The 27,515-nt window shown below is 46.1% G+C and overlaps 1 protein-coding gene across 2 annotated transcripts in view; it reads right to left on the bottom strand.

Moving 5' to 3' along the window:
* ift88 (intraflagellar transport 88 homolog) overlaps positions 1 to 27,515 on the bottom strand; it is a 145,060-nt gene that overhangs the window by 70,860 nt on the left and 46,685 nt on the right. For both annotated transcript variants that reach the window (XM_070892193.1, XM_070892194.1), the window contains exons 13-15: positions 6,862 to 6,932; positions 6,289 to 6,375; positions 2,977 to 3,076 (exon numbers count right to left, since the gene is read on the bottom strand). In XM_070892193.1, coding sequence (XP_070748294.1) covers positions 2,977 to 3,076; positions 6,289 to 6,375; positions 6,862 to 6,932 — 258 coding nt within the window. The remainder of the gene's footprint in view (positions 1 to 2,976; positions 3,077 to 6,288; positions 6,376 to 6,861; positions 6,933 to 27,515) is intronic.

Here is a 27,515-nt window from a genome sequence, read left to right as displayed (position 1 = left end):
GTTGTGGTGGCGTGGGCTATTGGGAATGTTTTTGTGGGTTTTTTTTCAGGGTTTTTTTTCTCCCCAGGCATCTCTCTGAGCGCTCCCGGCCCAGCTCTTTAGCTCGGGATTTTCCCATGCTAATGCCCAAGAGAGGTGTACAGTCTCAGGGCCCAGCTGCCCAATTTTGATGACTAAGGCGCAAACTGTTCGCGGGCGAAAACTTTACCGCCCCGTCGCAATTACCACCCAGAAATCATCAAAGCCGAAAATCCAGCCCAAGGTTTTTAGAATAGGTATTAAACTAGTGTAATACTTCTGAAGCTTTTCTAGGAACTCTATATCCCCCACCATGTGAGGGAACCAGAACTGGACACAGTAAAGTAATATCCAGTTTTACCTTTTCCATTCCTTTATCTATTTTATATACTTTTGCTTTCTTTCACTTTCATCAATTTGCCCCCGTCATCCATTTTTCTATTTGTTCATGGGATATGGGCGTCATTGCCAAGATTGCATTTATTGTCCAATTCTTGTCCTGAAAAGGTGATGGTGGGCCTTCTGCTTGAACCACCACAGTTCTTGTGCTGATGGTGTTAAGCAAGGAATTCCAGAACTTTGACCCAACAACGATGAGAGAATGGTGATTTATGTTTGTCACAATGTTGTATAATTTGGAAATTTTGGTAGTAAGGGTGTCCCCATGATATTGCTGTTCTTGTCCTTGGTGATAGAGATTGTGGGGTTGAGGGTTAGGGGCATTGTTGAAGATAGCTTAGTGAGCTACTGTAGTGCATCCTGTAAATAGTACATATTGCAGCCAGTGTGCTGGTGGTGGTGCAGGGGAATGTTGAGCTCAGTGGTGGGTCACCAATCAATTTAGTTGCTTTGATGGTTTCAAGGTTTTACTGTTGTTGCGGCTGCACTTATTCAGAGTTGGAAGAATAGAGAGTTCGGTGGGGTAGTTGTCAGACTGGATGAGGTTTCACAGATGGGGAGGGCCAGAGGGAGAATCTTAAATTGGAGTTAATACAGGTCTTTAAGGACAGGGGGATAGGTGAGCAGGACCTGGTGTGGGCTAGGCTGAAGTTTACAAAGAATGGAGAATTAGCGGTCGGACAGGAGAACATTAGAGCAGTTGAGTCTAGAGATGGCAAAGCATGAATAAGGGTTTCAACGGAAGATGGGATGAGGTAGGAGCAGAGGTGGGAGTATGCAGTCTTTGTGATGCAAAGGATATGGGGTTGGAAGTTCAGCTTGGAGTCGAATGGGATGCTAAGGTTATAACAGTCTGGTTCAGCCTAAGACAATGGCGGAGATGGAATGGAATCAGTGGCAAGGGTATGGAGTTTGTTATGGGGGCCGAAGATAATAGCTTCAGTCTTCCCAATATTTAAATGGAAGAAATTGCAGCTCTTCCAGGACTGGATGTTGGACAAGCAGGTTAGCAACAAAGGCACTGGAGGAATAAAAAGAAATGATGAAAAGTTAGGGCTGAGTGTCCATGTGGTAACTAACCCAGTGTCTGCAGATGATGTCACTAAAGGGCTACGTTTAGAAGAAGAAAGGGAGGGGCCAAGGATAGATCCTTGGGGCATTCCAGAGGTAATGGTGCAGGGCAGGAAAATAAGCCATTGTTGGAAAACTTCTGCTTATGATCAAATAGGTAAGAATGGAACAAGGGCAATCCCATTGCGCTTGACAATGGAAGAAAAGCATTGGAAGAGAATAGTGTGGCTGACTGTGTCAAAGGCCAAGGAGAACAAGGAGAGATAATGCACCATGGTCAGTCATAGTGCTATGGTAGGGAAGGAAACCTGATTGGAGTGCTTCAAATGTGTAGTTGTGGGTGAGATTGCCACGGAGTTGAGGAGCGACAACTCGTTCCAGGACTTTAGAGAAGAAAAAAAGGCCTGAAAAAATTTGATCATGCACATGCTACCAAACCAGTTAATGTGCACAAGATTTGTTCATTTGTCCAGACAAACTAATAATTCTGTTCTGACAAACCAACAAATCTGTACATACATATAAATTACCCACTTTACCAGATTGTCCAAACAAACTATATCTGCTATAAGTGGAGCTCACTGTAACACATGAAAAAGTAGCTCCAAGCAGCACTGAATCAGAAGATAAGGTTAGGGAGAGCTTTGCATGTGGAGAGTGAACCTTTTTTCAAAAGAAAATGAGAAAGACCACAAGTACAGTAGATTATCTAATGTTCTTCTTCATTTGTTTAACTTCTACACACACGTAGGATTTTTTTTCTTTCTTTTACATAGGATTACACCAAAATAATTTTTTACATTTGTCCAGCCTTTTTTTTTGCTGTACCTTTGTACTCTTTTCTGGATGGACAACTTATTGACATGTAACAGTGGCATGGTTATCTGTTGTTGGCGATAGGCCAACAATGGAAACCAGATCTGAAGAACTTTTGATTCCGCTCTCAACCAACGAACTTGATCCCAAAATAACAAAATGCATTCGGAATGTGGAATTGCAGCAATTGAAAACTAATGAAAATGCCAGGAAACCTTTCACAAACTTTTGAAAAGAATTTGCAAAAGCATTAGGCCACCATTAATAAAGTGAACCATAGATAGACAAATTAAAATGGAGATTTACAATTTCCAGCAAGAAACAGGAGGGAAAATACAACACCAGAGTAACTCTTTGTATACAATGGGAGCTGAGGTAAAACAAGCTTGCAAAGGGAGGTCTGGTGAAGAAGCACACTGCAATGGTAACCTACCTTTCGCTTTTAAATGCTGTTCAACCTGCTGGGCATTTCCTGCACTCTGTTTTAAGAGTACATAGTTCTTGTGTGTCTTTTAAAAATTAAGAAACACAAGTGTAATTCTTGTAAGGTAATTTTCCAATAGTTTTTTCATTTGGATGTTTGGAGGTTAAATTAATAAGAATAAATGATGGTCCATCTTTTGGAAGAATTTATAAGTATCTAGTAGAAATAACAGTGGTGTCCTGTGTTACCTGGTTAAAATCCCTTTGTCTCAGGTAAGTAATGGCTTTGTTAATTTCCAGGTCATTAGCCAGTTCAACATACTGGGAAGCCTTCACCATTTCCACACACCTGCAACAATTAACAGTATCAAATATGAGTCATTTCTTAAAAGCCAGATTCTTTTTACTTTACATTTCAATTTACAACGTTTTTGGGGGAAGGAAGAGAGAGAACAAGGAGAGTTTGTACTAATCCAAGTGAAGTTGTCAGAACAAGAGTATGAAATATGTTTCCATTTTTTAGATCTTACATCAGGATTAGCATTCCTGGGTTAGATGTATAGCAAGTTTCCCCACTAAACTACAATGTGTTGCAACATCATCATCTCATCATCATAGATACGCCTTTATCCAGTGGCGAGGGTTAACCAGGACAACTGGAGACCTGCTCTGCTGCATGGACCTAGTGCGCACACATAATAAGAACATAAGAAATAGGAGCAGGAGTAGGCCATCCGGCCCCTCGAGCCTGCTCCGCCATTTAATACGATCATGGCTGATCCGATCATGGACTCAGGTCCACTTCCCTGCCCGTTCCCCATATCCCCTTATCGTTTAAGAAACTGTCTATTTCTGTCTTAAATTTATTCAATGTCCTAACTTCCACAGCTCTCTGAGGCAGCAGATTCCACAGATTTACAACCCTCTGAGAGAAGAAATTTCTCCTCATCTCAGTTTTAACTGGGTGGCCCCTTATGCCCTCTAGTTCTAGTCTCTCCTATCAGTGGAAACATCCTCTCTGCATCCACCTTGTCAAGCTCCCTCATAATCTTATACGTTTCGATAAGATCACCTCTCATTCTTCTGAATTCCAATGAGTGGAGGCCCAACCTAATCAACCTTTCCTCATAAGTCAACCCCCTCATCTCCGGAATCAATGAACTGCCTCCAAAGCAAGTATATCCTTTCATAAATATGGAAACCAAAACTGCACGCAGTATTCCAGGTGTGGCCTCACCAATACCCTGTATAACTGTAGCAAGACTTCCTTGCTTTTATACTCCATCCCCTTTGCAATATAGGCCAAGATTCCATTGGCCTTCCTGATCACTTGCTGAACCTGCAGACTATCCTTTTGTGTTTCATGCACAAGTATCCCCAGGTCCCGCTGTACTGCAGCACTTTGCAATCTTTCTCCATTTAAATAATAACTTGCTCTTTGATTATTTTCTGCCGAAGTGCATGACCTCACACTTTCCAACATTATACTCCATCTGCCAAATTTTTGCCCATTCACTTAGTCTGTCTATGTCCTTTTGCAGATTTTTTGTGTCCTCCTCACACATTGCTTTTCCTCCCATCTTTGTATCATCAGCAAACTTGGCTACGTTACACTCGGTCCCTTCTTCCAAGTCGTTAATATAGATTGTAAATAGTTGGGGTCCCAGCACTGATCCCTGCAGCACCCCACTAAATACTGATTGCCAATCTGAGAATGAACCATTTATTCCGACTTTCTATTTTCTGTCAGTTAGCCAATCCTCTATCCATGCTAATATATTACCCCCAATCCCGTGAACTTTTATCTTGTGCAGTAACCTTTTATGTGGCATTTTGTGAAATGCCTTCTGGAAGTCCAAATATACCATATCCACTGGTTCCCCTTTATCCACCCTGTTCGTTACATCCTCAAAGAATTTCAGCAAATTTGTCAAACATGACTTCCCCTTCATAAATCCATGTTGACTCTGCCTGACCAAATTTTGCTTTTCCAAATGTCCTGCTACTGCTTCTTTAATAATGGACTCCAATATTTTCCCATATCGCAGTGTGGGCTATCCTCTGTTGCCCCTGGGCCCTGGGCTCTTCTGGGCCCCATACCCTCATTTGCCGCACCTCCGCCGCAATCTCTCACCATTTACAGCACCAGTGTCAGGTTTCCATTTCCCACATTAAACATCCAAGTAGCTTCTGGATGAGGATGCCAAACAAATGTCAAATTATGGTTAAATTGTAATGTGGATAATCACAAAGCTGGTTGGCTCAACTTATTTCCTTAGACCCTTATAACCAAAGAAACAATCTAGTCTTTATTAAAACCCAAGATCATAAGATTAGATATCAGCTTTCTAACCTACTGTGATGCCCTGTTCCCTGATCACAAATACTGAATGCATTATTATATTTTAATGCCCCAAAGTGAAACTGGAATACAAGTTCAAATATGCTCTGTAGCCTTGATTCTGAGATTCCATTAAAATCAAGACCCAAACACATCACAGCAGGTTGCGCCAAGCACTTCTCCTTCACTAGCACCAGCATAAATACTAGCACCCCAAAGCGTTTAGGGAGTAGATCTAAGGAAGATGCACTGGGTGAATTACTATTCACAAGTAAATAAGATCAAGTGTAGGTGGCAGGATAGAAAGAAGAAAGAGCCAGCCAGGTTGCGAGCCACACCAAGTCAATTGGAAGGACAAAGGATTGGTATTCTACTTGACAGGAGTTAATGCAAGAGAAAAATAATTTTCAACATCATTTGAGTATGGCAGCTGGCCCATCCCAAAATGTCTCAAGTTTAAAATCCTTGTCCTCAACTTCAAATTCCTCTATAGCCTCATCGCACTCTACCTATGGACTCTCCCCCAACCATATATGCTTCCCTTAAGTTTTTGTTAATCTGACTCCGGCTTCTTGGGCACCTTCTCCTCTGTACCTCACCAATGACGGCAGAGTCTTTAGTCGCCTAATTTCCAATTTCTGGAATTTCACTCCATAAAGCCCTTCGATATCTATCCTTTAAAAACCTTCTCAAAGCCCTTCGCTTTGCCAAGTTTTTGGTCCCCACTTCCAATCTTTCCTTTCTTGGCTTGACATACCTTCTGTAAAGTGCCTTGGGATTTTTTTTTTAGTTAAAAGTGAAATATAAATGGAATTTGTTGTAGCTGAATTTGTTCTGGGCATAATGCACTGGTCTAATAGCACATTACATCTTTTTATTACATTATGTGGTTCGAAAGCACAAATCAACAAAAATCAAACTAACCTTACCCAGGCTGAAGAAAATAATATTGGATATTTGCTATCAAAAAGACCTCTTGATAGCAGGTTCATGAACAACATTAACAGATGTTCAAGAGCAGGTTACCCACATGCCTTCTTTTTTGGAGGACAATGCACTTGCAACTTTTGTAATGGTGCAATCAATACCTTGTATTTGAGAGTAAATGCAGACATAATTATCCTGTCCTGGGTTTTTCATTGTAACTTTTTCTTGAAGTTATTTGATTAAGGCAGTCGTTCCAGAGTTGGTGTACTAAACCAAATTAACTCAGTTCCTACCAGTCATATCCAGCAGCAAAAGACACTTCAATTGCAGGCGCTATCAACTTAGCTGCTGTCATAATAAATCTCTCTGCCATTGCTTTCCTGCAGAATTAAACAGTTATAGAATACAGTTACATTTATCTTTGCAATAAAATCTTTAACACAGTTGTGCTATATTCCAAAATGGTTGCATATCAGGGTTCTGTTAAATTTTATGTCTAAATTCCTCTAAAAGGAGGTCAATGAAAAAGATTATTTAATGGCAAGAATTAGATGTTTGAAAATGTCTACTTCTCTGTATTCCATCAAAAAAAATCATGCACATGATTCCTATACAAGAATATGGAATATATAAATATTAGTAAAATCAACATTGATAATTTGGACTGTGATCTGCTTTCCACAAAATAGAAATTAGCTTGTAAATATGATGTTATTAGCACATTGAACAAGTGACTTAAAAAATATTGAAATGTCATTCTTGTTGCGGGTTGTCTGGAGTTCAATTATTAACAGAGATAACTTGTTCCAGAGTTAGCAAATTTAAAAAGTGGCATGTTAGTTTACAAAACAGCAGACTTATGTTACCGTTCTCGCTCCATTTGTCTGAGTGGGTCATTCTTAATGGCTTCAATCACCAGGTTCATATGTGGATCATCCTAAAAAAATGTAAAATAGTTTACAATGAGACAAGTATATTTTGAAACAAACTGATTATGTTACATAATACAGGTTGAACCTCCCTTATCCGGGGACCTGGCCTGCTCTGGATAAGGGATTTTTCCGGTCATGTTAAATTGGATGGTACAGGTACTGAGCAAGGGGATATCGGGGCTGGTTGGCTTGGGGCTGGGAATGCGGCAGAGAGATCATGGGCGTTGGATCGGAGGTCAGACAAGCGATTGCGGGAGTCAGCAGCGAGGAAGGACTTCAATTTGTTCATGTCGGAGTTCTGCGCATGCGCCACCCAGTGGCCGGGAATGGTTCTGGACGAGGGGTGGTTCCGGATAAGGGAGTTCTGGATAAGGGAAGTTCAACCTGTAGAATGCTACTTATCACAGAGTAAAATTGGTTAAGTCAGAAAAATATCAACTGTGCCCATTTTACAATAACAGTCAGTGGACACTTTATTGTTAAGACTGTGCTTGTAAGTAAAAATCATCAGGAAATTAAACTTTCCCTGTGACACTGTGGTTGCCCAGATGAACCACTATAACTCAGTTTTAAGAACATAAGAACTCGGAACAGGAGTAGGCCATTCGACCCCTCGAGCCTGCTCCGCCATTCAGTAAGATCATGGCTGATTTTCTACCTCAACTCCACTTTCCCCATATGCCTTGATTCCCTTAATATCCACAAATCTAGCAAATTCTGTCTTGAATATACTCAAAGACTGAGCCTTCATAGCCCTCTGGGGGTACAGAATTCCAAACATTCACCACCCTCTGAGTGAAGAGGTTTCTCCTCATCACAGTCTTTAATGGCCAACCCTTATTCAGAGTTTGTGACCCCTGATTCTAGACTCCCCAGCCAGAGGAAACATCCTCCCCGCATCTACCCTGTCAAGCCATGTAAGAATTTTCTATGTTTCAATGAGATCACTGCTTATTCTTCTAAATTTTAGTGAATATAGGCCGAGTCTACTCAATTTCACCTCATAGGACAATTCCCGCCCCCCCCCCCCCTTCCCTCCACAATCCCAGGAATCAGTCTGGTGAACCTTTGCTGCACTCCCTTTATGGCTAAGAGACCAAAACTGTACAGGTGCAGGTGCAGTCTCAACAGAACCCTATGTAATTGCAGTAAGATGTCTTAGAAACATAGAAAATAGGTGCAGGAGTAGGACATTCAGCCCTTCGAGCCTGCACCACCATTCAATATCATGGCTGATCATTCACCTTAGTACCCCTTTCCTGCTTTCTCGCCATACCCCTGGATCCCTTTAGCCGTAAAGGCCATATCTAACTCCCTCTTGAATATATCTAACGAACTGGCATCAACAACTCTCTGCGGTAGGGAATTCCACAGGTTAACAACTCTCTGAGTGAAGAAGTTTCTCCTCATCTCGGTCCTAAATGGCTTACCCCTTATCCTTAGACTGTGACCCCTGGTTCTGGACTTCCCCAACATCGGGAACATTCTTCCTGCATCTAACCTGTCCATTCCCGTCAGAATTTTATAAGTTTCTATGAGATCCCCTCTCATTCTTCTAAACTCCAGTGAATACAGGCCCAGTCGATCCAGTTTCTCCTCATATGTCAGTCCTTCCATCCCGGGAATCAGTCTGGTGAACTTTCGCTGCACTCCCTCAATAGCAAGAACGTCCTTCCTCAGATTAGGAGACCAAAACTGAACACAATAACCAGGGGAGGCCTCAGCAAGGCCCTATACAACTGCAGTAAGACATCCCTGCTCCTTTACTCAAATCCCCTAGCTATGAAGGTCAACATGCCATTTGCCTTCTTCACCGTCTTCTATACCTGCATGTCAACTTTCAATGACTGATGTACCATGACACCCAGGTCTCGTTGCACCTCCCCTTTTCCTAATCTGCCACCATTCAGATAATATTCTGCCTTCATGTTTTTGCCACCAAAGTGGATAACCTCACATTTATCCACATTATACTGCATCTACCATGCATTTGCCCACTCACCTAACCTGTCCAAGTTACCCTGCAGCCTCTTAGCATCTCCCTCACAGCTCACACCGCCACCCAGCTTAGCGTCATCTGCAAACTTGGAGATATTACACTCAATTCCTTCATCTAAATCATTGATGTATATTGTAAATAGCTAGGGTCCCAGCACTGAGCCCTGCGGCACCCCACTGGTCACTGCCTGCCATTCTGAAAAGGACCCGTTTATTTCAACTCACTGCTTCCTGTCTGCCAACCAGTTCTCTATCCAAGTCAATACATTACCCCCAATACCATGTGCCTTAATTTTGCACACTAATCTCTTGTGTGGAACCTTGTCAAAAGCCTTTGGAAAGTCCAAATACGCCACAACCACTGGTTCTCCATTGTCCACGCTACTAGTTACATCCTCAAAAAATCTAGATTTGTCAAGCATGATTTCCCTTTCATAAATCCATGCTGACTTGGACCGATCTTGTGATTGCTTTCCAAATGCGCTGCTATTTCATCTTTAATAATTGATTCCAACATTTTCCCCACTACTGATGTCAGGCTAACCGGTCTATAATTCCCCGTTTTCTCTCTCCCTCCTTTTTTAAAAAGTGGTATTACATTAACTACCCTCCAGTCCATAGGAACTGATCCAGAGTCGATAGACTGTTGGAAAATGATCACCAATGCATCCACTATTTCTAGGGTCACTTCCTTAAGTACTCTGGGATGCAGACTATCAGGCCCTGGGGATTTATCGGCCTTCAATCCCATCAATTTCCCTAACACAATTTCCTGTTCTTATGTCTTTACTCTTTTACTGAAATGCTCTTGTAATAAATGCCAACATACCATCTGCTTTCTTAATTGATTGCTGTACCTGCATGTTAACTTTATGATTCATGTACAAGGACACCCAGGTCCCTCTGAACACCAACATTTCATAATCTCTCACCATTTAAATAATACTTTGCTTTTCTACTTTTCCTACCAAAGTGGATAACGTCACATTTCTCCACATTATATTCCATTTGTCATGTTTTTGCCCATTCACTGAGCCTGTCTATATCCATTTTGCATCCTCCTCACAACTTACATTCCCATCTAGTTTTGTATCATCAGCAAACTTGGATATATAACATTTGGTCCCCTCACCCAAATCATTGATATAGATTGTGAATAGCTTGGGCCCAAGCACCGATCCTTGTTATACCCCACTAGTTACAGCCTGTCAACCCGAAAATTACCTGTTTATTCCTACTCTCTGTTTTCTGTCCGTTAACCAATTCTCAATCCATGCTAGTATATTACCTCCAATACCATGAGCCCTAATTGTGTTCAATAACCTCTTGTGTGGCACCTTATCGAATGCCTTCTGAAAATCCAAATACACCACATCCACTGGTTCCCCCTTGTCTATTCTACCAGTTACACCTCAAAAAACTCTAACAGATTTGTCAAACATAATTTCCCTTTCATCTGTGTTGACTCTGCCCAATCCTATTATTATTTTCTAAGTACCCTATTACCACATCCTTAATAATAGATTTGAGCATTTCCCCTACTACTGATGTCAGGTAAACTGGTCTGTAGTTCCCCGTTTACTCTCTCCCTCCTTTCTTAAATCGGGGTTACATTAGCTACCTTCCAATCTGTGGAAACCGTTCCAGAATTTAAGGGCTGGATTTTGGGTTTTTTGGATTTCGGGGCGTTAATCGCAGTGGTGCGTTGAAGTTAGAGCCTGAAAATAGTTTGCACCTTCGACTGCAAGTTTCGGCAAAAATGTAAGTTGGAGGAGCATTGGCGTTAAGGTAGGCGTCGCACAACTGACTTTGTGCACCAGAGCCGAAACTTGCGGCGTTAAAGGAGGCTGCCATTTTGCGCATGCGCAGTGATATTTTTTCTCCAGGTTGCAAACGCGAATGCAGGGCGCGACAACTTCCTGTGCGCATGCACATATAAACCACCGCACTTCAGCCACTTCTGCAGAGGTGGAAATGTCCAGGTAAACCACAGGAATGCACCGTGAGCTTATGGATGCATTGGGACGGATCCCAGAGAGCATTGACAAATTTACTGCGACTGTTGCAGAGGCAGCGTCACAGGTTTTCAGTGTGACTCAGGAGTCCAACAAGGCCATCATTGCCCACACACAGAGGCTGGTGGCCTCGAGCAGCGACAGTGTCGTTCCAGAGTGTGTGGGCGCATGCCCTTGATCACGTTGCAGACTTGGGTGCATCGCAGGCACAAGCTTTGCTTTAGCTTGGTCAAGTGATGCAGTCGATGTCTGCTACCATACACTTTGCGTTCCCCACTATCCAACAGGGATGGGACGGTGCCGAAGCAGTCCAGCAGGTTGTGGAGACACATCGTGCTCTGAATGCTCATGGCCCAGCCCCATGGAGTCAGTGGCTCCCAGGAAATGGAAGGTGCTGTCCTTCCTCAGGATCAGAGGTTTCCAGCTCTCACCAATGACTCACCAACCATCATCATCATCATAGGTAGTCCCTCGAAATCGAGACTTGCTTCCACTCCAAAAGTGAGTTCTCAGGTGACTGAACATTCCAATACGGGAACTACAGTCTCTGTCACAGGTGGGACAGCCAGTCGTTGGAGGAAAGGGTGGGTGGGGAGTCTGGTTTGCCGCACGCTCCTTCTGCTGCCTGCGCTTGTTTACTGCATGCTCTTGGCGACGAGACATAGAAACATAGAAAATAGGTGCAGGAGCAGGCCATTCGAGCCTGCACCACCATTCTATATGATCATGCAACTTCAGTGCCCCACTCCCGCCTTCTCTCCATACCTCCTGATCCCCTTAGCTGTAAGGGCCACATCTAGCTCCCTCTTGAATATATCCAACGAACTGGACTCAACAACTTTCTGTGGTAGAGAATTCCACAGGTTCACCACTCTCTGGATGAAAAAGTTTCTCCTCAACTCGGTTCTATATGGCTTACCCCTTATCCTTAGACTGTGACCCCTGGTTCTGGACTTCCCCAACATCGGGAACATTCTTCCTGCATCTAACCTGTCCAGTCCTGCCATAATTTTATATGTTTCTATGAGATCCCCTCTCATTCTTCAAAATTCCAATGAGTATAAGCCTAGCCAATCCAGTCTTTCTTCATATGTCAGTCCTGCCATCCCGGGAATTAGTCTGGTGAACCTTCGCTGCACTCCCTCAATAGCAAGCATGTCCTTCCTCAGATTAGGAGACCAAAACTGCACACAATACTCAAGGTGTGGTCTCACCAAGGCCCTGTACAACTGCAGTAAGACCTCCCCTGCTCCTATACTCAAATCCTCTAGCTATGAAGGCCAGCATGCCATTTGCTTTCTTTACTGCCTGCTTACCTGCATGCCTACCTTCAATGACTGATGTACCATGACACCCAGGTCTCGTTGCACCTCCCCTTTTACTAATCTGTCACCATTCAGATAATATTCTGCCTTCCTGTTTTTGCCAGTGAATAACCTCACATTTATCCACATTATACCACATCTGCCATGCATTTGCCCATTCACCTAATCTGTCCAAGTCACCCTGCAGCCTCTTAACATCCTCCTCACAACTCACACTGCCACCCAGCTTAGTGTCATCTGCAAACTTGGAGATATTACATGCAATTCCTTCGTCTAAATCATTAATGTATATTGTAAATAGCTGGGGTCCCAGCACTGAACCTTGCGGCACCTCACTAGTCACTGCCTGCCATTCTGAAAAGGAACCGTTTATTCCCACTCTTTGCTTCCTGTCTGCCAACTCTCTATCCACGTCAATACATTACCCCCAATACCATGTGCCTTAATTTTGCACACTAATCTCTTGCGTGAGACCTTGTCAAAAGCCTTTTGAAAGTCCAAATACACCACATCCACTGGTTCTCCCTTATCCACTCTACTAATTACATCCTCAAAAAACTCTAGAAGATTTGCCAAGCATGATTTCCCTTTCATAAATTCATGCTGACTTAGACCGATCCGGTCATTGCTTTCCAAATGCGCTGCTATTACATCTGTAATAATTGATTCCAGCATTTTCCCCACCACCGATGTCAGGCTAACCGGTCTATAATTCCTTGTTTTCTCTCTCCCTCCTTTTTTAAAAAGTGGGGTTACATTAGCTACCCTCCAATCCATATGTACTGATCCAGCGTTCATTGAATTTTGGAAAATTACCACCAATGCATCCACTATTTCTAGGGCCACTTCCTTAAGTACACTGGGATGCAGACTATCAGGCTCTGGGGATTTATTGGCCTTCAGTCCCATCAGTTTCCCTAACACCATTTCGTGACTAATAAGGATTTCCTTCAGTTCCTCCTTCTCGCTAGACCCTTGGTCCCCAAAGTATTTCTGGAAGATTATTTGTATCTTCCTTCGTGAAGACAGAACCAAAGTATTTGTTCAATTGGTCTGCCACTTCCTTGTTCCCCATTATGAATTCACCCGATTCTGACAGCAAGGGACCTACATTTGTCTTCACTAATCTTTTTTTCTTCACATATCTATAGAAATTTTTGCAGTCAGTATTTATGTTCCCTGCAAGCTTACTCTCGTACTCTATTTTCCTCCTCCTAATTAAACCCTTAATCCTCCTCTACTGAATTCTAAATTTCTCCAAGTCCTCAGGTTTGCTGCTTTTTCTGACCAATTTATATGCATCTTCCTTGGATTTAACACTATTCCTAATTTCCCTTGTTAGCCACGGTTGAGCCACCTTTCCTGTTTTATTTTTACGCCAGACAGGGATGTACAATAGTTGTAATTCATCCATGTGATCTTTAAATGTCTGCCATTGCCTATCCATTGTCAACCCTTTCAGTGTCATTTGCCAGTCTATCCTAGCCAAATCACGTCTCATACCATCGAAGTTTCCTTTCTTTAAGTTCAGGACCCTAGTCTCTGAATTAACTGTGTCGCTCTCCATCTTAATGAAACAATCTACCATATTATGGTCACTCTTCCCCAAGGGGCCACGCACGACCAGATTGCTAATTAATCCTTTCTCGTTACACAAGACCCATTCTAGGATGGCCTGCTCTCTAGTTGGTTCCTCGACATATTGGTCTAGAAAACCATCCCTTATACACTCCAGGAAATCTTCCTCCACAGTATTGCTACCAGTTTGGTTAGCCCAATCAATATGTAGGTTAAAGTCACCCATGATAACTGCTGTACCCTTATTGCACGAATCCCTAATTTCCTGTTTCATGCCATCCCCAACCTTCCTACTACTGTTTGGTGGTCTGTACACAACTCCCACTAACGTTTTCTGCCCTTTGATGTTTCTCAGCTCTACCCATATAGATTCCACATCATCCAAGCTAATGTCCTTCCTTACTATTGCGTTAACCTCCTCTTTAACCATTAACACTACCCCACCTCCTTTTCCTTCCTGTCTATCCTTCCTGAATATTGAATACCCCTGGATGTTGAGTTCCCAGCCTTGGTTACCCTGCAGCCATGTCTCCGTAATCCCAATTACATCATATCCGTTAACAGCTATCTGCGCAGTTAATTCGTCCACCTTATTACGAATGCTCCTTGCATTGAGACTCAGAGCCTTCAGGCTTGTTTTTTTAACACTCTTTGTCCTTTTAGAATTATGTTGTAATGTGGCCCTTTTTGATTTTTGCCCTTGATTTCTCTTGCTTTTCTCCTTCCTACCTTTTGCTTCTGCCCCCTTTTTACTTCCCTCCGCCTCCCTACATAGGTTCCCATCCTCCTGCCATATTAGTTTAACCCCTCCCTAACAGCACTAGCAAACACTCCGCCTAGGACATAGGTTCTGGTCCTGCCCAGGTGCAGACCGTCCAGTTTGTACTGGTCCCACCTCCCCCAGAACCGGTGCCATTGCCCCAGGAATTTGAATCCCTCCTCCTTGCACCATTCCTCAAGCCACGTATTCATCTGAACTATCCTGCAATTCCTACTCTGACTAGCACGTGGTACTGGTAGCAATCCTGAGATTACTACCTTTGAGCTACTATTTTTTAATTTAATTTAATTTAACTCCTTGCTCCCTAAATTCAGCTTGGAGGACCTCATCCCATTTTTTACCTATATCGTTGGTACCTATATGCACCACGACAGCTGGCTTCCCCCTTCCCCTCCAGAATTCACTGCAGCCGCTCTAGGTGCTCAGCGCCCTCCCAGATGTTCTTCCTCCACTTAGGGCAGTCTTTGGCCAGGGACTCCCAGGTGTCAGTGGGGATGTTGCACCTTATCAAGGAGGCTTTCAGGGCGTCCTTGAAACGTTTCCTCTGTCCACCTGGGGCTCGCTTGCCGTGCAGGAGTCCTGTGTTGGGCATGAGAACAACGCGGCCCACACAACGGAGCTGGTCAAGTGTGGTCAGTGCTTCGATGCCGGGGACGTTGGCCTGATCGAGAACACTAACATTGGTGCGTCTGTCCTCCAAGTGGATTTGCAGGATCTTGCAGATATATTGTTGGTGGTATTTCTCCATCGATTTGAGGTGTCTACTGTATATGGTCCACGTCTCTAAGCCATACAGGAGGGCGGGTATCACTACAGCCTTGTAGACCATAAGCTTTGTGCCAGATTTGAGGGCCTGATCTTCGAACACTCTCTTCCGCAGGCGGCCGAAGGCTGCACTGGCGGCGGTGTTGTACCTTGTCATGGATGTCTGCCCTTGCTGATAATAAGCTCCCAAGGTACAGAAAATGGTCTACGTTGTCCAGGGCCACACGTGGATCTTGATGACTGGGGGCAGTGCTGTGTGGAGGGGTCAGGCTGGTGGAGGACCTTTGTCTTACGGATGTTTAGCGTAAGGCCCATGCTTTCGTACGCCTCGGTGAAGATGTTGACGATGACTTGGAGTTCAGCCTTTGAATGTGCGCAGACGCAAGTGTCGTCTGCATACTGTAACTCAACGACAGAGGATGGGACGGTCTTGGATCCGGCTTGGAGGCGACGAAGGTTGAATAGGTTCTCACTGGTTCTATAGTTTAATACCACTCCAGCAGGGAGCTTGTTGAGTGTGAGGTGGAGCACTGCAGCAAGGAAGATCGAGAAGAGGGTTGGCGCGATGACGCAGCCTGCTTGACCCCAGTCCGGCGTGGATTGGGTCTGTGTTGGATCCGTTGGTCAGGATCATGGCTTGTATGTCGCCGTGGAGCAAGTGGAGGATGGCGACAAACTTTTGGGGGCAGCCAAAATGGAGGAGGACGCTCCATAGTCCCTCGTGGTACAAGGCATCGTGGCAACACCCTCGCTCCAAACACTGGCACCCGCTCACCCACCATGCACCATATACTGTTGACACCCCAGCCACCAGTGCCTGCTCCTGCTGATAATGAGGCGCAATAGTCCGCCGCCGGGCCTTCCAGGCCAAGAGCTGGTCCAGGGCGTCCTCAGATGCCGTCTGCATTGTCTGGACCCACAAAACAGCACCCCTCTAGCAGCCTTGCTGTAGACACTGAGGCCTCATTGAGGAGGAGCAGCAGGCATGGAAGGGGGTTGAAGGAAAGGTGGGGGTGAAATGTGGATAAGAGCCATTAAGGCCTGGCATAAGTTGGTGCTCATGGATGTTTGTAGCATTGTAAAAATTGTACATGGTTGTGTGATAACAATTGACTCATATTGAATTATCTTGGTGCTGGAAGCAGTTTATTGTGTATTTACATTTTGTTTACTTCTGGACGCAGTTTTGTGTTTATTTACATTTACTTTAACCATTGTATAGTTTATTTTTTGGGGGGGGGAAATATTGTTAATTATTGATGTCTATAAAAATGTTTGTTTGACCTTTGCCATTGGTGTCCTGTGTCTCATTGCAGAATTAAGTGTAGATTAGTCAGCATGGTGGCATAGAGTAGCAAGTTAATGCTGCAACCCCACCTTCCCCCTTCAAGCAAAAAGGTCAATGATGAGCTGCCAACGTAAGGCTCTTGCTGCAGCCACATCTCCAGGCTGCCTCCCCTGTGATTGTGGTGGATCCGCAATGGATTCCTCGCCAGGTTCCTCTTCCTTGTCCTCTTCCTCCTGAGGTGGTCCTGCAATCTCCACTGCCAATGCCTGGCCCCTCATGATGGCTAAGTTGTGCAGAATGCAGCACATGACAGTGAATTCCGAGACCAATTGTGGGGAGTATTGAAGGCTACCTCTAGATCGGTCCAGGCATTGGAAGCATTGCTTCAGCACGCCAATTGTCTGTTCGATGATATTGCGGGTGGCTGCATGGCTCTCATTATAGCGCTGCTCGGCTTCTGTGGTGGGGTACCGGAGGGGGGTCATGAGCCAGGTGGCCAAGTCGTATCCTTTGTCCCCAATCAACCAGCCCTGGCCTTGTCTTTGTCGCTTTATTTCCAGGAGGTTTTTTATGTCATCTTCCGAGAAGACAGACACAAAGTATTTGTTTAATTTCTCTGCCATTTCCTTATTCCCCATTATAAATTCTCTTGTCTCAGCCTGTAAGGAACCCACGTTTACTTTTTACATACCTATAAAAGCTTTTATCGTCTGCTTTTATGTCTCTCGCTATGCTATTTTCCCTTTCTTTATCAATTTCTTGGTCTTGCTTTGGTGAATTCTAAAATCCTCCCAATCCTCAAGCTTACTGCTCTTTTTGGCAACATTATGGGCCCGAAATTGGTGAAGGACCTCGCCTGCCCAAAGGACTGCCGATGGTCACCGAGGTACCTGACGGTTCTTTGAGCGGGATATTCATCAATAAGGTCCCTCAAAGGACGGCAAATGAGGGACTTACGTTGCCAATCTAGGCGGCAGCCGGTGGGAGCTCCCAATCTCGGCGGCAAAGGTGCTTGCCGCCCAAGTGCCACCGAGGATGGAGACGGGCTCACGGAGGGTCGAAGACCCGCGAAGAAAAATCATCAGGACGTCAGCGGGTGCTTCCCGGCAGCTCTCCCCTCCTGCCCACTCCAGCCCACCTCGAACGTGACACTGGGCGGATCTTCCAGAGCAATGTCAGCGGCAATGGGCGGCAAGTTCATCAATTTCGGACCCTACTGATCTAATACTATCTTTAACTTCTCTTTTTAGCCATGGTTGGACCACTTTTCCTGTGGGTTTTTTGTGCCTTAAAGGAATGTATGTTTGTTGTAAATCATGTATTAATTCTTTAAATGCTAACCATTGCTTGTCTACCATCATATCTTTTAATGTAGTTTCTCAATCTACCGTAGCCAACTCGCCCCTCATGCCTACGTAGTTTATTTTATTTAGATTTAAGACCCTAGTTTCGGATTTAATGAAATCACTTTCAAACTCAATATAAAATTCTATTATATTATGGTCACTTTACTACAGGGTTATTAATGAACCCTTTCTCATTGCACAATACTAGATCTAAAATAGCCTGTTCCCTAGTTGGTTCCTCAACATACTGATCTAGAAAATCACCTTTTATACATTCCATAAATTCGTCCTCCACACTATTACTGCAAATTTGGTTTGTCTAGTCTATATGTATATTAAAGTTCCCCTGATTACTGTATTACCCTTGTTACATGCACCACTAATTTCCTGATTTATACTGTGCCCTACATTACCACTACTATTTGGGGGCCTATAAACAACTCCCACCAATGTTTTCTGCCCCTTGCTGTTTCTTAGCTCCACCCAAACTGATTCTACTTCTTGATTTTCCGAGCTAAGATCCTTTCTCTCTACTGTCTTTATCATTAGGGCTACTGCTCCTCCTTTACCATTTTCCCTATCTCTTCTAAAAGTTAAGTATCTGGAATATTTAGTTCCCAACCTTGGTCACTTTGCAACCACGCCTCTGTAATGGCTAATAGATCAAACCAATTAATTTCTCTCTGCACTATTAATTCATCTATTTTGTTGCGAATGCTTCGCGCATTCAGATATAGTGCCTTTAGCTTTGACTTTTTTTCTATTTTTCCCTGATGTCACTTTAGTCAGTGATGCCATATTATCTTTGTTACTCTCTCTGTCCTTTCCACTCTGCTTATTTTTTACTCAAAACATTTCTCTTGCTGCTTTTAAATTTACACTTTCCTGAATCCTCCACACCCCCGCCCTCCCCCCACTTCATCAGTTTAAAGCCCTTTCTACTTCCCTAGTTATTTGATTCGCCAGGAAACTGTGAACTCAGGGAGGGAGAGAGACACTGAACTCGAGGAAGGAGAGAAAGTGTCACCGTGACCTTGGGAAGGGAGAAAGTCATTGTGACCTCGGGGAGGGAGAGAGAGTGGTGCTGTGACATCGGGGAGGGAGGGAGACACTGAAATCGGGGAGGGAGAGAAAGTGTCACTGTGACCTCGGGGAGAGAGAGAGTCACTGTGACCTCGGGGAGAGAGTCACTGTGACCTCGGGGAGAGAGAGAGTCACTGTGACCTCGGGGAGAGAGAGAGTCACTGTGACCTCGGGGAGAGAGAGAGTCACTGTGACCTCGGGGAGAGAGAGTCACTGTGACCTCGGGGAGAGAGAGAGTCACTGTGACCTCGGGGAGAGAGAGAGTCACTGTGACCTCGGGGAGAGAGAGAGTCACTGTGACCTCGGGGAGAGAGAGAGTCACTGTGACCTCGGGGAGAGAGAGAGTCACTGTGACCTCGGGGAGAGAGAGAGTCACTGTGACCTCGGGGAGAGAGAGAGTCACTGTGACCTCGGGGAGAGAGAGAGTCACTGTGACCTCGGGGAGAAGGAGAGTCACTGTGACCTCGGGGAGAAGGAGAGTCACTGTGACCTCGGGGAGAAGGAGAGTCACTGTGACCTCGGGGAGAAGGAGAGTCACTGTGACCTCGGGGAGAAGGAGAGTCACTGTGACCTCGGGGAGAGAGAGAGTCACTGTAGCCTCGGGGAAAGAGAGTCACTGTGACCGTGGGAAGGGAGAGAGTCACTGTGACCTTGGGGAGGGAGGGTGTCACTGTGACCTTGGGGAGGAAGAGTCACTGTGACCTTGGGGAGGAAGAGAGTCACTGTGACCTTGGGGAGGAAGAGTCACTGTGACCTTGGGGAGGGAGGGTGTCACTGTGACCTTGGGGAGGAAGAGTCACTGTGACCTTGGGGTGGGAGAGAGTCACTGTGACCTTGGGGAGGGAGGGAGTCACTGTGACCTTGGGAAGGGAGGGAGTCACTGTGACCTTGGGGCGGGAGGAAGAGTCACTGTGACCTTGGGGAGGGAGGAAGAGTCACTGTGACCTTGGGAAGGGAGAGAGTCACTGTGACCTCGGGGAGAGAGAGAGAGTCACTGTGACCTCGGGGAGAGAGAGAGTCACTGTGACCTCGGGGAGAGAGAGAGTCACTGTGACCTCGGGGAGAGAGAGAGTCACTGTGACCTCGGGGAGAGAGAGAGTCACTGTGACCTCGGGGAGAGAGAGAGTCACTGTGACCTCGGGGAGAGAGAGAGTCACTGTGACCTCGGGGAGAGAGAGAGTCACTGTGACCTCGGGGAGAGAGAGAGTCACTGTGACCTCGGGGAGAAGGAGAGTCACTGTGACCTCGGGGAGAAGGAGAGTCACTGTGACCTCGGGGAGAAGGAGAGTCACTGTGACCTCGGGGAGAAGGAGAGTCACTGTGACCTCGGGGAGAAGGAGAGTCACTGTGACCTCGGGGAGAAGGAGAGTCACTGTGACCTCGGGGAGAGAGAGAGTCACTGTAGCCTCGGGGAAAGAGAGAGAGTCACTGTGACCGTGGGGAGGGAGAGAGTCACTGTGACCTTGGGGAGGGAGGGTGTCACTGTGACCTTGGGGAGGAAGAGTCACTGTGACCTTGGGGAGGGAGAGAGTCACTGTGACCTTGGGGAGGAAGAGTCACTGTGACCTTGGGGAGGAAGAGTCACTGTGACCTTGGGGAGGGAGGGTGTCACTGTGACCTTGGGGAGGAAGAGTCACTGTGACCTTGGGGTGGGAGAGAGTCACTGTGACCTTGGGGAGGGAGGGAGTCACTGTGACCTTGGGAAGGGAGGGAGTCACTGTGACCTTGGGGCGGGAGGAAGAGTCACTGTGACCTTGGGGAGGGAGGAAGAGTCACTGTGACCTTGGGGAGGGAGAGAGTCACTGTGACCTCGGGGAGAGAGAGAGTCACTGTGACCTTGGGGAGGGAGGGAGTCACTGTGACCTTGGGGAGGGAGGGAGTCACTGTGACCTTGGGGAGGGAGGGAGTCACTGTGACCTTGTGAGGGAGGAAGAGTCACTGTGACCTTGTGAGGGAGAGAATCACTGTGACCTTGGGGAGGGAGAGAGTCACTGTGACCTTGGGGATGGAGGGAGTCACTGTGACCTTGGGGAGGGAGGGAGTCACTGTGACCTTGAGGAGGGAGAGAGTCACTGTGACCTTGGGAAGGGAGGAAGAGTCACTGTGACCTTGGGGAGGGAGGAAGAGTCACTGTGACCTTGGGGATGGAGGGAGTCACTGTGACCTTGGGGAGGGAGGGAGTCACTGTGACCTTGAGGAGGGAGAGAGTCACTGTGACCTTGGGGAGGGAGGAAGAGTCACTGTGACCTTGGGGAGGGAGGAAGAGTCACTGTGACCTTGGGGAGGGAGAGAGTCACTGTGACCTTGGGAAGAGAGAGGAAGTCACTGAACGCGGGAAGGGAGAGTCACTGTGAATGCAACTAAAGGGAGGCAGGAGCAGCCACATCAACAGGTAAGTGCTTTTTATAACACTACCCATAGGCCAGGTGGAGCAGGACTGCTTCTATCCAGCAAATCTTCTTCCGCGATTAACCGACCACCCACCCCTCTCAAACCCACAATGTTTCCCGATCCTTCCTCCCTCCCAGTTCTCCAGCGTTATATTTAAATGGCTGTCAAGTTACCAGGAATGGGGCCTCAGTTACATATAATTACGGACCTGCCTCTCCAGAGCGTGTTACTCGCACACCCTCACACTCGCCGCAGATTAACAGAAGCAGCCGTGTTCGAGGCAGGTTGTGATCGAGTTTCGCAAATTTGCCACCCTCTAACTCCCTCCCTCTCCCACCCATCACCCTATTGAGTTGTTTGAGAATTTTTCATATAGTCTTCAGGTAAAAACACAATCTTGAAGGCAAGGCAGAAACAAAAATAAATCTCTAAAATACAGAATATGCAGAATGCACAGATCTAACAGTACCTAAAAATCATTACACACCACGTGGCCAAAATTGCCCTCCGGCCTGTTTGGGACGGATAATTCAAATTCAATGGTGAATTACCGCCCACATCGATGGGGCAGGGAATAGAGCGATTTTGAGCATTTGAGACTGCAAAAATGAACAGGTCGATGTTGGGGATGGAAATGGCCTCTGCAGTGTAGGGGTGGGATCACCGACTGAGGACCCAATTTTTCACCTGACTCACATTCACTCATAAAGAGGCAGCTGCTCCCTGGTCTTCTTAAAGGACAGGTATTTCAAGTAGGTACTGCTCATTCTGATCAGAGCGATTGCTGTGTTTGTTGTTTCTCATCTTGTAAAATGGCAGGTCAGAGAGGTAGCAGGATTCACAGATGCCGAAATTGAGACGCTGATGCAAACTGTGGAGGGAAGAAGACGCCTTCTATTTCCGGAGTCTGGCAGGCCCACTTGGCAAGTCTTCAAAGATGCTTGAGCAGAGGTGGCTGCAGAGGTGCCGGCGACCTCAATATCGGACAGGATGAGCATTCAGTGCTGGAAGAGGTTCAACGACATAACTGAAGTGTTGAAAATGAGTACATGCTCCCCCTACTATTGAGCTTCGGCCTCTGAGCCTCTCCTTCTCCAACTCTTATTTTCCTGCTTCTGTTTCCAGTTAGTAAAGCAGCATTTCAGTGGTGAGTCATCTGCATGTCATGTGTGCATACTCACAGTTGAGAGTACCTTTCATTTGTGCTTTACACTTACATCTATTATTTCAAGATGCGTAACTGGACTGCTACTCACCAACCCTTTGCTTTGTAGACCAAGATGGCACATAATTGCAGGGAGCAACAGAGGACTGGAGGTGGAGAGGCCAGCCTTCAGCAGTTGACCAATGTTGAGGAAAGGGTGCTGTGGCTAATGGGGCCACAGGTTGCCTGCCCAGTGGCCACAGGCACCGTGGATCCCAATGTGGGCAGCATTGGTAAGTCAAGGCCTTCCTTTAATGTCATCTGTCCGGAACTGCACAAACGCCTATCAGTAACGTGGTTAGCAATGTGTGCACCTTGGTTACTGCATGCTCCACCCCGCTCCCTCACCCTCACGCCACTCTTGTCCCATTTATGCTTGCAGATGATGCCCAGAGACGGACCAGTATGAGCCAAGTGATGACAATGATGAAATGTGGGAAGAGGTGGATGCCAAGGAACAGACAGCTCCAAGCACTGCGTCACTGGTTCTTACGTTCCCATGCACCAACTCAGACACTGCGAGTACGCATTCGTTGCAGTTTAGCTTAGGAGAGGGGTCTGCACTGGGTGATGCACTAGGGCCTAGCCGGCTGCAGCATGGTCAAGGGCAAAGGGAATCTTGGGAGCCAGCTCTCCGGAGGGCGAGTTTTCACACGAGTTCTGCTGGACAGGACTCAGATGAGCACGTCGATGTGGAGGCGTTCGAACAAAGGGTGCTTGCCATGATCTCGGAGATGGTAGGGGCAATGGCAAGGGTGCCCGAGAGCCTGTCGCAAGTGGTCAGGAGCATGCAGGAGTCTGCCTCCCTCATTGCAGACAGCTCTGCGCGCATCATGGAGCCCATCATTGCAACTGTACAGACGTTGTTGGACTCCCAGAGTGACCGTGCAGATCCAGATCTCACGACGCGTATCATGGGCGATGTGGCAGCTACCATGACAGCACAGGCGAAGGCGACCCAATGTCTTAGTGCTGTAATGTCTGCTGGCATGGAAGCTCAGAATGTTCTCACACAGTCTCAGCAAGAGGCCATGCAGCGTTTTACTACTGTCATACAGTCAATGTCTGGTGGTATCGAGTCGTGTCTGCTTTCATGCAGTCTCAGCTCAATGCCACGCAAGCTCTGACTGCTGCCATCGCCGTTGTATAAATTTTTATTTGAAACTTTAATATCTGCTGCTGTGTCTCATTTCAGTATGGGAATGATGTGTGGAAGGGCTCATTGGTGTGGCCATGGAGATGCACAGATGAAGCTGGAAGTGACGACCAACTTAGTGGAAAAGAGCAGCAATGAGATGGTCTCAGATCTTACTTGCAGGATCAGGATGGTGAGGCCGCCTCCTGCGTGGTTGCGGAGCCTCCTCCTCCGCCTGCGCCTCCTCCTCAGGTGTTGCTGCTACATCGTCGGCCAATGACCCTCATGATTGCCAGGTTGTGAAGCATGCAGCAGATGATGACGAATAGGGACACCCGGTCAGGCATGTACCGCAGCACTCCTCCTGAGCGATCTAGGCAGCGGAACCGCTGTTTAAGGATTCCGATGGTCTGCTCAATTATGCACCTGGTGGCCGAATGAGATTCATTGTACGATTGCTGCACAGGAGTGGTGGGGTTGCGAAGGGGAATCAGGAGCTAGGTGCATAGTGGATACCCCTTGTCTCCTAGGAGCCAGCCACCACCTTCATTTAGTGGCTGAAACAGACCTGGCACACGGTCTATAGGTAGGGAGGAACTTAATACAATCACTATCACTAATGAAGTCGCACTAGGTAAAATAATGGGACTAAAGGTATACAAGTCCCCTGGACCTGATGGCTTACATTCTAGGGTCTTAAGAGAAGTGGCTGCAGAGATAGTGGATGCATTGGTTGTAATCTACCGAAATTCCCTGGATTCTGGGACGGTCCCAGTATATTGGAAAACCGCAAATATAACGCCCCTATTTAAAAAAGGAGGCAGACAAAAAGCAGGAAACTATAGACCAATTAGCCTAACATTCATCGTTGGGAAAATGTTGGAGTCCATTATTAAGGAAGCAGTAGACATTTGGAAAAGCATGATTCAATCAAGCAGAGTCAGCATGGTCTTATGAAAGGGAAATTATGTTTGACAAATTTGCTAGAGTTCTTTGAGGATGTAACGAGCAGGGTGGATAAGGGGGAACCAGTGGATGTAGTGTTTTTGGATTTCCAGAAGGCATTCGATAAGGTGCCACACAAGAGGTTACTGCACAAGATAAAAGCTCACGGGGTTGGGGGCAATATATTAACATGGATAGAGGATTAGTTAACTAACAGAAAACAGAGTCGGGATAAATTTTCCAGTTGGCAAGCATTGACTAGTGGGGTATGGCAGGGATCGGTGATGGGTCTTCAACTATTTACAATCTATATCAATGACTTGGATGAAGGGACCGAGTGCAATGCAACCAAGTTTGCTAATGATACAAAGATGGGTGGGAAAGCAAAGTGTGAGGAGAACACAAAAAATCTGCAAAGGGATATATACAGGCTAAGTGAGTGGGCAAACATTTAGCAGATGGAGTATAATGTTGGAAAATGTGAGGTTATCCACTTTGGCAGAAATAATAGAAAAGCAAATTATAATTTAAATGGAGAAAAATTGCAAAATGCTGCAGTACAGAGAGACCTGAGGGTCCTGTGCATGAAACACAAAAAGTGAGTATGCAGGTACAGCAATTAATCAGGAAGGCAAATGGAATGTTGGCCTTTATTGCAAGGGGGATAGAGTATAAAAGCAGAGAAGTCCTGCTACAACTCTACAGGGTATTGGTGAGGCCACGCCTGGAGTATTGCATACAGTTTTGATCTCCGTATTTAAGGAAGGATATACTTGCATTGGAGGCTGTTCAGAGAAGGTTCACTAGGTTGATTCCGGAGATGAGGGGGTTGACTTATGAAGATAGGTTGAGTAGATTGGGCCTATACACATTGGAGTTCAGAAGAATGAGAGGTGATCGATCGTATTGAAACTTATAAGATAATGAGGGGGCTCGACAAGGTGAATGCAGAGGATATTTCCACTCATAGGGGAAACTAAAACTAGGGGACATAGTCTTCGAATAAGGGACCGCCCATTTAAAACTGAGATGAGGAGAAATTTCTTCTCTCAGAAGGTTGTAAATCTATGGAATTCTCTACCCCAGAGAGCTGTGGAGGCTGGGTCATTTAATATATTTAAGGCGGAGATAGGCAGATTTTTGAGCGATAAGGGAATAAAGGGTTATGGGGAGCGGGCAGGGAAGTGGAGCTGAGTCCATGATCAGATCAGCCATGATCTTATTGAATGGCGGAGCAGGCTCGAGGGGCCAAATGGCGACTCCTGCTCCTATTTCTTGTGTTGTTATGTTCTTATGTCTGCCGCAGGATGAAGACATTGTGGGTGCTGCTAGGATATCGGGCATCAACGGCTATTGTTTGGCGCTTGTGGTCGCACACCCATTGAAGGTTTATGAAGATCTCCGGATTGTTCTGCACACCCTCAATACCACGTGGGTGAAGTCTATGGCGTCCTGAACCCTGAGGAAGCCTGCTATCCTGAAGAAGCCAGTGGAGCGCTCCAACTGCTTCTCTCTGGTCACTGGAAAGGAGATGTAGTCCCCCCATCTCTTGTACAGAGCATCTGTGACCTGACGGATGGAGCAATGCAAAGCATATTGGGAGAGGTTGGAGATGTCTGATGTGGCTCCTTGGAAAGATCCAGTGGCATAGAAATTCAGGGCGATGGTGACCTTTGATGCCACTGATAGAGCTGTCCTCACCCTTGTTTGAGGCTGCAGGTCTGGCTTGAGGAGATGGCACAGCTCCATCACCATGTCTTTTCTGAATCCCTGAACCTCCTCCTCGTTGCATGCTCTTCTTCACGTCCTTCCACACCTCCTTCTCTATGTGCAGGTATATGGCCATCTCCATCTCGCTGTCCCATCCTATCTGGGTTCCTCTCCCGCTGCCTCTGCATCTGCATCTGTAGTTGCCAGCGCCGCTCTCTTCTGCGAGCCACCGTGCCATGCAATGCACAGGAGGCAGTCCACTGCCAGGACTGAGCCCACTATTTGCAAGCAGTGACCTACTCAGCTAATGCTAGCTCTTGATATTGCAGGCTGTGCAAAGTAAGGCCCTGTAATCGCTGAAGGCCGATTTAGAGGATAAACGTTCAAAGCATCATCACTCAGTAACACTTTGGCTGACAACAATGGTGCAAGCCGCAGCATGTCTTTAAAGACCGCTGGCGGTTTCGATTGCCGATTATACACCGTCAAAAACAATTGTTGCTGGCAGTCGATCGACTATTTGAGGGCATTGTCGCTTCCGGGGTGGGGACCAGGCAGTGCGCACTATGATGACATAATTATCGGCATGCGCACAGGAACGGAGCGGATGTGTGGGGTGGTCATCTTCTCCGTCTCAAAAAATCACGAGGGCAATGTCCCGATTGTCGGGCAGTTTGCCATGACGTGCTCTTAAAAAAAGAGGCAATTTTGGCCCTCACTTCTTAGATGTAGACTAATCTTTTTGTCAGTTGATAGAGATGGGGATAATAATTTATGAAGCAAAATCTTGATCCAAGGGCACCATGAATCAAGCCAATTTAAAGATGCCAAGATTCATTGAAACTGACATTGACACGGTAGCCACCCCATAGCTGAGAAAAACAATAGTACAATGCGTATTCAATGAGAAAAAAGAAAAAAAAAGATAAGAGATACTGGGGGCAAAATTGCCCTGTGCCCCGTTTGGGGGCGGTAACCATCTGAGGATGGGACTTTCGGCACCCGGTGCAGAAGTCCCTCACCC

This window comes from Pristiophorus japonicus, chromosome 10, assembly GCF_044704955.1.
Source record: "Pristiophorus japonicus isolate sPriJap1 chromosome 10, sPriJap1.hap1, whole genome shotgun sequence".
In the NCBI taxonomy this organism is placed as follows: domain Eukaryota; kingdom Metazoa; phylum Chordata; class Chondrichthyes; family Pristiophoridae; genus Pristiophorus; species Pristiophorus japonicus.
The sequence above is the reverse complement of the archived record's forward strand: the minus strand, read 5'-3'. Positions and strand labels throughout refer to the sequence as shown.